A 14,213-nucleotide genomic window follows, 5' to 3' on the forward strand; every position below is an offset into this window, starting at 1 on the left:
CTTCTACTGGTTTAGCTGAAAATGTTGCTAATGGAGCTGCTCCATCTTTTTATGAGATAATATTATCTTTCCAAAACAATCCGAGTTGGTCATTTTAAACACTCGTGCTGCGTTCCTTGATGTTTATAACCTTAAAGCTTCCATGTTTGAAGGGCTACTGCAACACGGTATCATCAATCAAACAAGTCCCGTCCATTCACAATGTTCCTACATCAAAATTTTCGCCAGGTTTTGGGAGCTGGAGTGTAAAAGGTTAAGCTATCACACTGCAATTATCTATGAAAAAAACATGTCCCTACTGCCTGACGTCATAGTGTTTTTAAAATCCCTTTTAAAATATATTTCAGCACATAATCATCAATATAGAATAACAGATGTGCTGGGTTAAACAGGCCAGTGGGGGCAGTCTGCCCATTTGTCTTGTGTGTTTTTGGCCTGGTCTTATCCTCCTGCGATTGATGTACTGATAGGAAAGATTGGTGTAATCCAGAAGAACAATTCCACTGGGGATTATCGGATCAGCCCCTGCCACCCCCTTTCCAGTTATAGGGCTTAGGCACTTTGCTGACCTAATGTGTTTCACAAAATGCTATAAATTCAATGTTTGCTTTTGAAAACACCGTACTTTTATTTTTGTTCATAAAAGCATTTTGCGCAACACAGTCTTCAGGGTTGATACTGACAATGTTTGCAGCATCATTTCCAGAATTCCATTAGGCAGTTTGACTGTATTCTGGGCTGACTAGCATTCCAGCATGTAGTTTCACAATAGACCAAGAAAAATGATCTATTGCTGTAATAATTACTGCATCTCAATAATAATCTCATTAGATAGGGCTTTACAACTTCAGTACTGGAGGGCCACAACAGCTTATGTCCAACATCCCAACCCCCCCCCAGTTGAACCCTTTAGTACCTAATTAAATTAATAATTAGTACATTTGAGCCAGTCTAACATTATCCCAAGGTCTTCTGCTATTAGCTTATTTATAGTAACCTGTTAAACCATCAAGGTCTTAACATATGCACCCAACCAATAAGGTTTTTGTATGATGACATTCCTCCTAAAGCACAGGAAAAAAATCCAAATACAATTAACATGATTATGCCTACCAGACGGTAGCTGTTGTGACATGGAAAGTGGAATTTAACTGTAGTACTGGTATCTTAACTGTATAAAATTAAAAATAAATTAAAGAGAATTCAATATATTGAGCTACCCTTCAAGAACCTTCAATTGGATAAAGCAAAGGCTTCTCCTGTTTCTTAGCAACCTCTTTGTAACCAAAATACATAAACAATATACAGGGGACATAAAGGCTGCAATTTCATATTTTCTTCTGCATGTTTTAATTTATTGTATATACATATATATATATTTTATCTAGTGGAAAGCAAAGATTGTAGAAATTCTTGCAGAAAATCTGACATTCAGATGTCTTGTAAAATATGCATGACCCACCAAAACTGTTTTATTTTTAGAAATGAAAAACAATTATATAACTACACTTTCTTCTTTTTAATGCATTTATCAACTTTTTTATCTATTGATTTACTTTCTTTAAAAGGTGTTTATTTGATTGCATGCAACATCTGTAGTAGTCTTTTATTTTTTATTTTTTATACAGTTTCCACTAAAGTCTGCCGGTGACAGTTCTTAAAACAGCCGTGCGACAGGAAGCATGGACAATTATTTTATTAGCTCAGTTGTCATCAAACTCTTTCATAGATTTTGTCTGTATGCACTGGAGCAGAGAAAGTATTTTCTACAGGTCTGTCTAATCAAGCCAATGAGTTTATTCAAGTTAGTCATGTTTATATGTATGTGTGTATGTATATACTGTATATACACACAGATAGATATATTACTTGTTGGTATCATTTTTAATTTAAATAGATGCCCTGATAAGCAGAGACTCCCTGATATAAGACTTGTTAAATACCATACCATACCATTCCCTAGTTTATTTGTATAAGTATATACAACTGAGACCTGCTGATTGTTTGTTAGTAGGGAAATACAATTTCTCTGCTCCAAACCATAACAAAAAAAGAAAACAGAAAATGTATTTAAAAAGTGCCTTGGTCCTTGAGTTAGTTGTTCCTGATAATTGTTTTCAGGTCACCTTGGCCACAAATGGCTCCACTGCTGAATACACACTTGTTGAGGAGGAACCTTGGAAACGTGAAAAATAAAGAACACAGACCCCAGCTACGCCTTATCCTGAGCTGCACAAGCTTTCTTCCTGGTGAAATCAAAGCAAAAAACAAAAATGAAAAAATCAGAAACTAAAATCCATCAATCAAACAAAACTAATAATTGGTTTCATAATTTAGCTTAAAAAACAAAACATTCTCAACCGATCACGACTGACCTACTGATTAACTGATATACCTTACTAACCTTCTCCAATAACTAACTTACTAGTATGTGTTTTGTTGTAATTGTGTAATGTCAAGGATTGGAGGGTAGAAAAGCCCCGTTTTATTGAGCTGTGCTTTGAAGAGAAGCTGTGGGCTTGATGCAGGCAATCCAATAACCATGGAGAGGGGAAAAAGATGATGAACGGCCTGACATTGTGAAATCAGTGATGGCTCTCAAGACTGGTGCTTGTAAATTCACTTTTATCACCTTGACTCTCTTTTCAAAACCACCTTCACCTTGATGATCTCTATGGAAGCCATTACTTTAGGCTCATTCCTGGTAGTAGAGAAAAACTTCCAGGGTTGGTGGTAATTGACAGTTAAAGACAGGGATTCCTTGTTAAAGAGACTCAGGGGGAGTCGTGTGCAGTATCGGTTATACCTCCAGGTGTTCTGATGATCCCCGTCTGCACTGTTCTTTTCCATTCATAGACACGGACAAGGCAGCCTAATGGGGAGGGAAAAAAGTGTGCTGGCTCTCCCATTTTAAGTTATTTTGTCCGAAAAAGCAAAGGATAACACTACAAATTAAATTCAAGCACATGGCATAATCATTCATTCACTTTTTATGTATTGTCAGCACCAAGGGAACTTCTTAGATTGCATAGATTCAGAGGTGTGTATATATATATATATATATATATATATATATATATATATATATGTTTTTCACCTCATGAATAAAAACAATAATAACTGCATTAAGGGAATTAAAACATACATAGTCCACTTTTTCTTCTTTAATTATGGAATTATCCAAGATATAATAATAGGGTCACTATGTGAGAATATCAAAGCTCTGATATAGGCACATTTACAGACTTTTCAATTGAACAAATTGTGCAAAGGTGGTCAGTATTACATCTCCCAAAAATGTATTTATATAAAAACAAGTTGGTTTTAAAATGAACCCTCTTAAAGCTAGTAAAATGGTTTAATATACCATTCCCTATTTAAGGAAAAATAATTATTTAGAGTTATGGTCAGAATGAAACCTAGCCTTTGTTACAGCTTGGTTCTCTTGAATGAGATCAGTCACAAGGGTACAGATATCATACCTAAAGAGACTTTAGGGAGCATACACATGAACATAAAACATAAGTTGATAACTTGATTGGTTGACAGTATCAGTATTATCATGTTTGCAGTTTTTGATTATTGTACCTTTCAATTTCATATAATATTCACATACGGCTATAAGACTGCCAGGATACCAGTATACAATACAAGAGTTATTAGTTTAGTGATTATACATTGGCAGACAATTTTTCATCAGCTGTACATCACAGAATATCTTAATAGAAAATAGAAGCACACAACATGGACCCTCTTACCTCTCTTTTCAAGGAAAGGGAGTTTTATGTTGGGTTTTTTCAATTTGTTGGTACATTTGTACACAGCAACCAAAAAATACACATGTTCTCCAATGTAATCTTTGAAAGAACACTCTTCAAAGCTTAAATGTTGGCAAATGCTGCATATTGTATTTGAAAACTGTTAAAAATATACATTACCTTTGTAGTCCAATCACCCCGAATTCGAGTACACTTTAAGCATTCATAATGTCTTCTGACTGGTTTTCAAAAACATTTATATACCCTTTATTTTACAATAATTGAAAAAAGGTTATGTATTGCAGAGAAGCTAAGAAAAGTGTTCTTTTTTTACAGTCTACCTGTCTGTGGAATTTAAAATGACTTCCTGAAACCTGCCTCTCTTGAAAATAAATGTATGAGAAAAAATGTTTTTAAAGAGATGTCATATACTGTGTCTGGTTGTTTACCTGTTTTGTTACCTCCAATATATTTGTCTGCAATTTTCCTTAGAACTGAAAGGGCCCAGTAACCCAGTAGGTCAACATTTTCATTTCTCAGTACGCTGTGATGTTTTCTAAAAGTTTAGTAGTATATCCAGGGGACTTTTCCCAATATTTGTGTTTAAAAATAAAATAAACACAAAATACAACCTATCTTAAACAATAGCGCTTCCTGTCCCAATCTCTAGTCTTGATAAACTTTTTTTTAATCTTGCCTTGACATTTAATCAGGAGATTTTCCCAAAGTACAGGGACTCATGCTCTGCCTATTACAAAGCTTATGACTGTTCTTATTACCTCCAAAGGGGGTGTCTTGTTTCCAAAAGCATACTTTTAGGTGTTTGCAAATATGCTGCAGACATGATAATCAGAAAGCCAGAGCACTGACTATAAACCTGGACTATATCTCTAAATATTGTACATTCCTATCAGGTAGTAAAAGGGTGAATTGTTTCCTCTCAACAGAACCAAATGGCAGCAACCATTGGACCAGTTGTTTGTATTTTGTTGTATGTGCAAGTGCATGTGTGCATGTGTGAGTGTGTGTGTGTGTGTGTATGTGGTGGTGGGGGTGGGGGGTTAGTGAGTGTTGTGTGTGCATGTTGTTTATTTTGTTGTTTGTTTTTGTTTTTCACTGACAACATTGCCTTGAAGATGTTAACTGTAAACAGAGCAACCACTATGATGATTACAATGATGGTGACAATGAAGAATATTCTTATTAGAATTCTTATTTTATAAATAAAGACATTTAACAGCCATTCCTATTACAGCACCCAATCCCTTCAGGTGATTTCCTGCATTTATCTGCAATTATTTACTACAGACTGAAGAAGGCAATTCAGTGTTATAGCTGTATGCTATAGCATATATGTATCATATTGTATATGACTACATATCTAAAGGATTTTCAACATATCGGAAACATATCAGTGTGTAAATCCAGCAATAGAAAGTATTTGCCTTTAAGGTACTTCTGTTTCAAAACGTATTTACTTTTTCCTTTATCCTATCCAAAAAATAGTCACTCTAGTTGACACCATGGGTTTATTTAAATCACAAATTACACCTAAGTAAAAGTATTCCTCCATACATCATATGTATACTGGATGCACTGCTATAGAGAGGTAATTATACTCTCTATAGTCTATAAGGCCTTCTGATTTTCAGGTATTTCAGGTATTGATTTTAATAGTGGTGGTAGACCAGACTTTCACCTCAGGGGATTGAGTGATTAACCAATTCACTGTATTAACTGATTGATGTAGAAGCATGGAGTTTAAATGTACCTTTTTGTACTACTATCTGAAAGCATGATATAAAAGTGCCTCCTTGCACTTTGTGTATATATTTTAGGTAGCAGTCTTCAAATTTCTGTGAAATGGTGTATAGGGATAGTGTTTACTTCCTGTGACTATTTTGTAATCCTGTAGAGAAGTCCTGCCTATGTGCTCTGTAAAAGAAATAGCTGAGAAAAAAGGGATTAAAAAATAAATTGCTTGTCTTTGCATTTTGGTTAGTTGTTAGTTTGAACTAGTCTTGCATAGTTGCTACATGTCCAATATATAAATATCTGTCTTTTTTTAATCTAATGTAAACATTTCAAATGTTTGTTTCATAATTTAAAAGTCATGCGTGCATTCATTTTATTGTACATATATATTCTATGTTAAATAGCAAATAAGAATGTTCCAGATATATGATAATGCTCACTTGAACACTATCCATGACATTAACTTTCTTGCTGTGAATTTGTCCATTTAAGTGGGGTCATGTTACTTGGTTTGTGGAGTATGGGTATTGCTGTGATGGTTAAGTAGGCTTACAGCACAAGAGGAAAAAGTCAAATTTATTAAAGACAACTAGAAGTCTGTCAAGCCTGTTCCCACTGAAAAGAAAAAGCTCTGGATAAGCACACTAAACTAACTTGAATAGCACAAAAAGGTATTTGTCAAAGAGAACTGGAATAAAAAATGTCAGGTTCTTTCTTATGGTTTAATCCTTGTTTGAGGACCCTCTCCCCAGTTTTATGAAACCATGGCAGTGTCTGTTAAGAACTGATCCTCGGTGTCCAGACAGTGCCAGGTGTGTCAGCTGGGATTTCAGACTGTGAAAGAAGAAAACACGTTTACTATATTAACATTCCTGTGCAATCTTTGCTGGGCTGGGAGATTCCTTTGAACCACCAATTCCAATACTGCTTTCATCGTTTCCTCCTTCTGCTGGGTTTATCTGAATTCTCCTTTTTCAGCTTTAGAAATATTAGAGTAATCCACCTGAAACATGTTGAATGTAGCAATCTATTTAATTTATCAAAAACAGATAAACTGTTTCAAAGATCAGCTATCAGTTTCATTTCCCCAATCTTACAAGAAAACACCCATTTTATTACACTGAATTTACCAGTGTAGCTCATAAAGGATTGGTTTCAACCTCAGATTTTGCTTGTAATCACCTGCTTTTAAATTTGGCTTTTTCCTTTCCTTATTTTCTAATAAAGAAAAATAAAAGGAAATCTCTGCGCACATTTAAAAAAGAATAAGGTAGGCACAACATTTCTATGATGAGCCAGTTAATGTACAAGTCTCTATTTTCTACTGATGTTTCTGTATTTTGATGAAATCTTATATCGTAGAATCAGTAACCTTTCTCACTCTTTCCGTTTTCCTTAATTTTATTCTATTTTTAGAGATGTTTTTAAAGATTTCGAAATATTGTGAATCTATAGCTGTAATTCTGATGTAAAAAGACATTAAAAAGAAAATAAAAGCTATTTAAAATCCTTTCAATACCAGACAAGTGGGATAAAATGCTGTTACTACATATCACTAAGTGTTGTACCTTTGATGTACATAAGATTATGAAGACTAATAAATGTTGATTCATAACTAAACCTGATCTCTGATGTTGGATTTATTGTGATTGTTTATTACTGCAGTCAAACTTTAGACAACTTGTTGTTAATTATATTGTTCATAACCTACTAGGCTGCATCATGTGGGATATTAAGCAACTCTGTGTTAAAGTACATGGCATGGTTCCTGTAACACAATATTGATTAGCTTGTATGTTTAAGAGTTCTCTGACATGGGACCTAAATGTAACTTGATGGTATTAAACGTTGAATCCCTATATACAAATATTCCACAAGAAGATGCCCTAATTGTTTTGGTCTTCCTTTCTGTCGTGATGGTCTACACTTGTTCCTTCCAATAATCTTTTGCTTCAGCAGGCTACATTAGCCTAAACTAAGAAGTATTTTCTGGGAGAATTATTTTTACTAACAGATAAAAGGTATGGCAACTATGGTTCATAATGCAGATAATATACAGTGAGGGAAAAAAGTATTTGATCCCCTGCTGATTGTGTACGTTTGCCCACTGACAAAGAAATGATAAGTCTATAATTTTAATGGTAGGTGTATTTTGACAGTGAGAGACAGAATAACAACAAAAAAATCCAGAAAAACGCATTTCAAAAAAGATATAAATTGATTTGGATGTTAATGAGTTTGACCCCTTCGACTTAGGACTTGGTGGCAAAACCCTTGTTGGCAATCACAGAGGTCAGATGTCTCAGGAGGGATTTTGTCCCACTCCTCTTTGCAGATCCTCTCCAAGTCATTAAGGTTTCGAGGCTGACGTTTGGCAACTCGAACCTTCAGCTCCCTCCACAGATTTTCTATGGGATTAAGGTCTGGAGACTGGCTAGGCCACTCCAGGACCTTAATGTGCTTCTTCTTGAGCCACTCCTTTGTTGCCTTGGCTGTGTGTCTTGGGTCATTGTCATGCTGGAATACCCATCCACAACCCATTTTCAATGCCCTGGCTGAGGGAAGGAGGTTCTCACCCAAGATTTGACGGTACATGGCCCCATGCATCGTCCCTTTGATGCAGTGCAGTTGTCCTGTCCCCTTAGCAGAAAAACACCCCCAAAGCATTATGTTTCCACCTCCATGTTTGATGGTGGGGATGGTGTTCTTGGGGTCATAGGCAGCATTCCTCCTCCTCCAAACACAGCTTGATATTGGTCTCATTCATGGAGCCCCAGACCGAGGGAGACGCACCAACTGTTGTCACCTTCTCACCAAGCTGCTTGGCGATGGTCTTGTAGCCCATTCCAGCCTTGTGTAGGTCTACAATCTTGTCCCTGTCATCCTTGGACAGCTCTTTGGTGGCCATGGTGGAGAGTTTGGAATCTGATTGATTGATTGCTTCTGTGGACAGGTGTCTTTTATACAGGTAACGAGCTGAGATTAGGAGCTCTCCCTTTAAGAGAGTACTCCTAATCTCAGCTCGTTACCTGTATAAAAGACACCTGGGAGCCATAAATCTTGCTGATTGATAGGGGATCAAATACTTATTTCACTCATTAACATGCAAATCAATTTATAACTTTTGTGAAATGCGTTTTTCTGGATTTTTTTGTTGTTATTCTGTCTCTCACTGTTAAAATACACCTACCATTAAAATTATAGACTGATCATTTCTTTGTCAGTGGGCAAACGTACAAAATCAGCAGGGGATCAAATACTTTTTTCCCTTGCTGTATATACTGAGGACAAAAATAGATTTAGATTTTATAGATTTATAAATGGAATGCACATCATTTTCACCTTGAACAACATAAAGGAGCAAGGTTTTCCATTAAAAAAACATACAGTACAGGCTTCTTATGGCCCTTAACTGCAGTAAACTTTACCAATAAGCATTTTAACTTTCTTAGGTTCATTCACTAACAATACTATAGGCCAGTGATTCCCAACCTGTGGGCCATGGCCCACTAGAGGTACTGCAGGTGGGCTGCAAAAATATATAATTTTTAAATGCTTTTAAAATAGGAATATATTTTTTGATAAAAAATAATAATAATGATAATAATAATTAGGGCTGTCTTGGAAGGTTCAAAGGTTTGTTCGGTCTCTAGACCTTTGGAGGTTTTTACAACCCTTAGAAGGTTCGTCACCATGTTTTTTTCTCTTGTTGATAGAAATTGGCTGTATTCAAAACCGCATACTACTCATACTACATGTACTACATACTAGGGATGGGAATTTCGAATAATTTGCTATTCGAATACTCGTGATCCAAACTTTTCATGTATTCAATTAACCTATTTAGAGTCCAGCTGCTCTTACTTCACAAAAATAAAAGGCACATACAGGCCTACTATAAATGTACACTGCATGATTGTTTAACATTACTAACATACCATATACATTAAGTACTGGCATCAGATTAATTTAAATCAAAACTATATATTTATTCCATAGTATTTTAATTAAAAATAAAATAATACCTGCATGTACAAAAAAGAAAAAAACAATCCCAATTTTTACTTGACATTTATTGTACATATCCAAATAAACCTTTTGCATGAAATAAAAAATATTGTGCATTAACCCTTAACCTTTAGTTTAAGTCTAAGTCATTTTCTTTTCTTTAAAAAATCCCAAATCCATAACAAACTTATTTAATATTTAGTGATAAAGCAGAAAAAATAAATGTTGCTCATCAATGCTGCTCAAAAAATACCAAAATTCAAAAACATAGCAAGGGCAGGTGGCACAAAAACTACCCCTTTGTTTCCTATATTTGTATTCGATTTACATATTTTTGTTTAAGAATATTAACGTACAGTGCCTTGCGAAAGTATTCATCCCCCTTGGCATTTTTCCTATTTTGTTGCCTTAGAACCTGGAATTAAAATAGATTTTTTGGGGGGTTTGTATCATTTGATTCATTGACACAACATGCCTACCACTTTGAAGATGCAAAATATTTTTGAGTTTTTCTTTTTTTCTTTAAGCAATGGCTTTTTTCTGGCCACTCTTCCATAAAGCCCAGCTCTGTGGAGTGTACAGCTTAAAGTGGTCCTAAAGTGTCCTAAAGTGGACAGATACTCAAATCTCTGCTGTGGAGCTTTGCAGCTCCTTCAGGGTTATCTTTGGTCTTGTTGTTGCCTCTCTGATTAATGCCGTCCTTGTCTGGTCCGTGAGTTTTGGTGGGCGGCCCTCTCTTGGCAGGTTTGTTGTGGTGCCATATTCTTTCAATTTTTTAATAATGTATTTAATGGTGCTCTGTGGGATGTTCAAAGTTTTGGATATTTTCTTATAACCCAACCCTGATCTGTACTTCTGTACAACTTTGTCCCTGACCTGTTTGGAGAGCTCCTTGATCTTCATGGTGTCGCTTGCTTGATGGTGCCCAAGGCCCTGGGGCCTTTCATAACAGGCGTATATAACTGAGATCGTGTGACAGATCATGTGACACTTAGATTGCACACAGGTGGACTTTATTTATTAATTAAGTGACTTCTGAAGGTAATTGGTTGCATCAGATCTTATTTATGGGCTTCATAGCAAAGGCACTATATTGACATTTTCAGACTAGAGACGATTGCGTAGGCTGTCCAGGAATTGAAAAGATTCTCTCTGCTGGGACCGTAGTTGTAGGAATGCACATATATGTCTTTGCTAATTCTCCAAGCCTTATGAATCGAAATGTGTTTATCCACCACCATAAAAGTGCACCCTGATCCAGTGAAATGCAAGACTCACTGTCAAAATGCGGATTAATTTAATCCTTCGCAGAGGTTTCTTCTTGGAGGTAATAATCCTCCCCAAGAAACGTCACCATGGCACTCTTTTCAGAAGTAGTGGTTTATTTTTGTGTGTTCTGCAGAGGGCTTGCTCACCTGACCTGGTGCTTCTGAACTGTCTCTGTTTGTTGACCAGCTGGAAACAAGTTCGTCTAACTTGGCTTCTATATTGGAATTAACACATTTTATGTATTTATGTCTTGGGTCCAAGGCTGTTGCAATTAGTGCTACATTTTTATTTATTTTTTCACTGTTTTTAAGCTTGACACTACCATTCGTATTTCAAGTGATTGTTTTTGAACTGCATCACCTTGTGGGATTGGCCGGGCACACTGTGCTTGGACAGCATTGTGGTATTAATGGGGTACACAATTGAATTGAAACATCTGATTCCCTTTGTTTTTGTTTTTTTTTGCTCAGTAACAGCTCTCTCCTAAATTTTTACCGATACCGTTAATAAACGTCAATCATAAATTATATATTATATCTCAAGTTTATAAGATCTACACAAATAAGTTATTTTTTGTATTCAAATACATTACTCATTTTCGTGTATTCGAGTAATCGACTACACTAACTCATCCCTACTACATACCAACATTTAAACATTACTGAAATGTTGGTATGTAGTACGTATAATATGGATAGTATGCGGTTTCCATTATAGCCATTGACTTCAGATATCACTCATAGCTTATCTAAATTAAAACATTTTATTTGTTTGATTTGATTTTATACAAAATCGTCTCAACAGCTCCCAGCAGGACTCCTGTAACCACTGCCCATTCCACATCAGCCTTGGTCCTACATGGCCATAGACTTCCTAAACAATCTTCCCAGCTCCCAGGGATAAATCACCTTCCTAGTGGCCTAGTGGTTCTTGAAGGCATGCAAACTCATTCCGTTGAAGGGTCTTCCCACTGCTCTTGCCACAGCTGAATTCTTGTTCCAGCATGTAATTTGAAAGTATGGGCTACTAGAGCATGTCGTCTTGGATCAGGGTCTGCAATTCACCTCAAAGGTTTGGGCAGCCTTTTTCAAAGCACTGAATATCTCAGTAAGTCTCTCGTCTGGATACCATTCCCAATCAAATGGTCTCAATCAGGAAATTGGACGTTTTATCTGTAGATACTGCAACAGGAACCAGCAGGTCTGGAGATGGTTTCTGCCATGGGCAGCATATGCCCAGAACTCTCTAATCAGTTCCTCCACAGGTCTAACCCCATTCCAGTGCATTCTGGGGCTTTTCTAGTTGCATTTACTTGTACCCTTTGACCTTTGCCTGCCGGTTTTGACCTTTATTTTCTGAATTATCATTGCTGGACTGTTTGCTTGATCACCTGACCCTCCGCCTGTCTCTCTAACCACTCTTCCTGCTTCTAGCCCTTGACCCCTCGCCTGTCTGACCATTCTCTAAGCTATCACACTTGAGTCCACCCCCTTTGTTCTACACAGTGCGTCACACATGCCATGCATCAGAGTCAGTTGGAAATGTATAATTTCCCTAATTCAGTAACCATAAAGGCAGAAATGTCCCTGTCAGCAAAGAGAGAAAAATCTAGTAATGTATCATTTGTCATCCATTCCAGTGATATCAATTTAATTTAAATTTGCCTAATTTGTTAGCCATTGGTCACTTTTTACTTGTTACCAGTTGTTACTTGTTTAATATGTTTTATTCTGTGATGTTTAAGGGAATAATATGGGTTATTAATAAATAAACAGACGTTATCCTTTGCCACAGTATAAATGACATGATTTGTCCAAAACTGCCCCTATACGGGTGTAGCGTTATGTTGGGTGTATTTGGATAAGAGCATTTGGGCTCTGAGCTGAAGCACTGATCTAAAGAAGACCTCCCCCCCCCCAAAGTTATCAGATTTCCTTAGCTCATCAGCTTGGAACTGGTTTGCATCAAAGTGACAGTTTTGGGGAGGATGGCACCGAGAAGAGGCCAAATAGTTTGGAATTCTGCTATGAGATGTCTGGAGAAAGGGGCCTGTAGGTGATAAAAACTCTTTGAAGTGGATGAGAGCCGAAATCCCGACATAGAGCTACGAACCCAGGCCAACCGGCATTTCCAAAAGATGGCATGGATTGACATCAGTCATAAATCAAGCCCCCCTCCAATAGGACACTGGGGGCTGAAAACGAAATCCAATCTCAAGAACTCAGGAACCAATCACCTATTGATCTGACAGACTATAAGGAACAGCGGACGGTCTTTCTCTCTCTCTCTCTCTCTCTCACCTGAACCAGAAACTCGCTGCCACAGCTCAACCTGTAGCTCTGTTGCCAGAACCGGAACCAGAAACCAACCATGTCTTTGCCGGCAACAGAAGAGTTAAACTGGGAGAAGGAGATTGAGCCGTACGAAGAATTCTTTTAAAGGACTTTATTAAATAAAGAACTTTACAGACTGCGCTGCCCGCCTGTGCCCACCTGATCAGTGGAGTTTTACAGCTGGACAATTGACTAAGTCGACTGTATACGAAAGTGTCAGTCATTTAAATAGCTATTTGAGTCTTAAGAAACTTGACCCTTGGAACAAACAGGGCCCTGCTTTCCTCAAAGACTTCGTCTTCAAGTAACTACGGTGGAACCCTGCTTACAAAGAAGATTTTGTGCACAACCTTGGAGCCTTCAAACCAGTGGAAAATCTGTTTGGAAACGACTCTACTTTCGCGAAACCCCAAATTCCAGGTGCATCGACTGAGTGGAAGTTCTTGGACAAAGCCGAACTGGACTGCCTTTGTTCCCAACCACACAGACCTCGTGCCGTGTGCTGTTATCTGAGCCCGAAGACAGAGAGGCCTCTCTGCGATGAAGTTCAGATAAGTTTAACAGTTTGGAGTTCATGATTCATGACATTTGAGAAATCAATTAGAAATGTTAATCTGTGATTCATAACTCTAGAATGTGTAATATCATTTAGTTTTCTTAAATATAAATGTGTGTTGCATTAAACTGTTTTGTTGATAATTTTAGAAATAAAATCTGTCAACGCCAAGAAATATCTTCTCATTCCTGTTTAACTGTTTAGTCTGAAATTGACACAAGTTAATAGACATTAGATTATTGGTGGCCCTGTCTATCCTTAATCATTGAATAATAATCAGTTAAGGGAAATTGTGGTAACAAGTAATGATAGGATCTTTCTCGGCACCTAAACGTAAATGAGACTGATATATATATAACGAGAAGTTACCTGACATAAATACTAACCTGCGTAGTTATTTAATAACTAACATAATACTAACGAGAGACTCACCTTCGTCTTACTAACCGGTATTGTAGTCAATGTGTTTATAACCTTTTTTGTTTAACGATTTGTGTTATCATATGCGATCCCATGGTCTTTGATTTGGTCACG

At 36.8% G+C, this 14,213-nt stretch overlaps 1 protein-coding gene across 3 annotated transcripts in view; it reads left to right on the forward strand.

Annotated features, from left to right (window-relative positions):
• The window catches only part of LOC136747821 (excitatory amino acid transporter 2), an 87,682-nt gene extending 80,549 nt beyond the window's left edge, over positions 1–7,133 (forward strand). For all 3 annotated transcript variants that reach the window (XM_066701050.1, XM_066701049.1, XM_066701048.1), the window contains one exon: positions 2,122–7,133. In XM_066701050.1, coding sequence (XP_066557147.1) covers positions 2,122–2,196 — 75 coding nt within the window. In that variant the 3' untranslated portion in view covers positions 2,197–7,133. The remainder of the gene's footprint in view (positions 1–2,121) is intronic.
• Positions 7,134–14,213: the final 7,080 nt, after the last annotated feature.

Source organism: Amia ocellicauda, chromosome 4 (genome assembly GCF_036373705.1).
Source record: "Amia ocellicauda isolate fAmiCal2 chromosome 4, fAmiCal2.hap1, whole genome shotgun sequence".
Taxonomy (NCBI): Eukaryota; Metazoa; Chordata; class Actinopteri; order Amiiformes; family Amiidae; genus Amia; species Amia ocellicauda.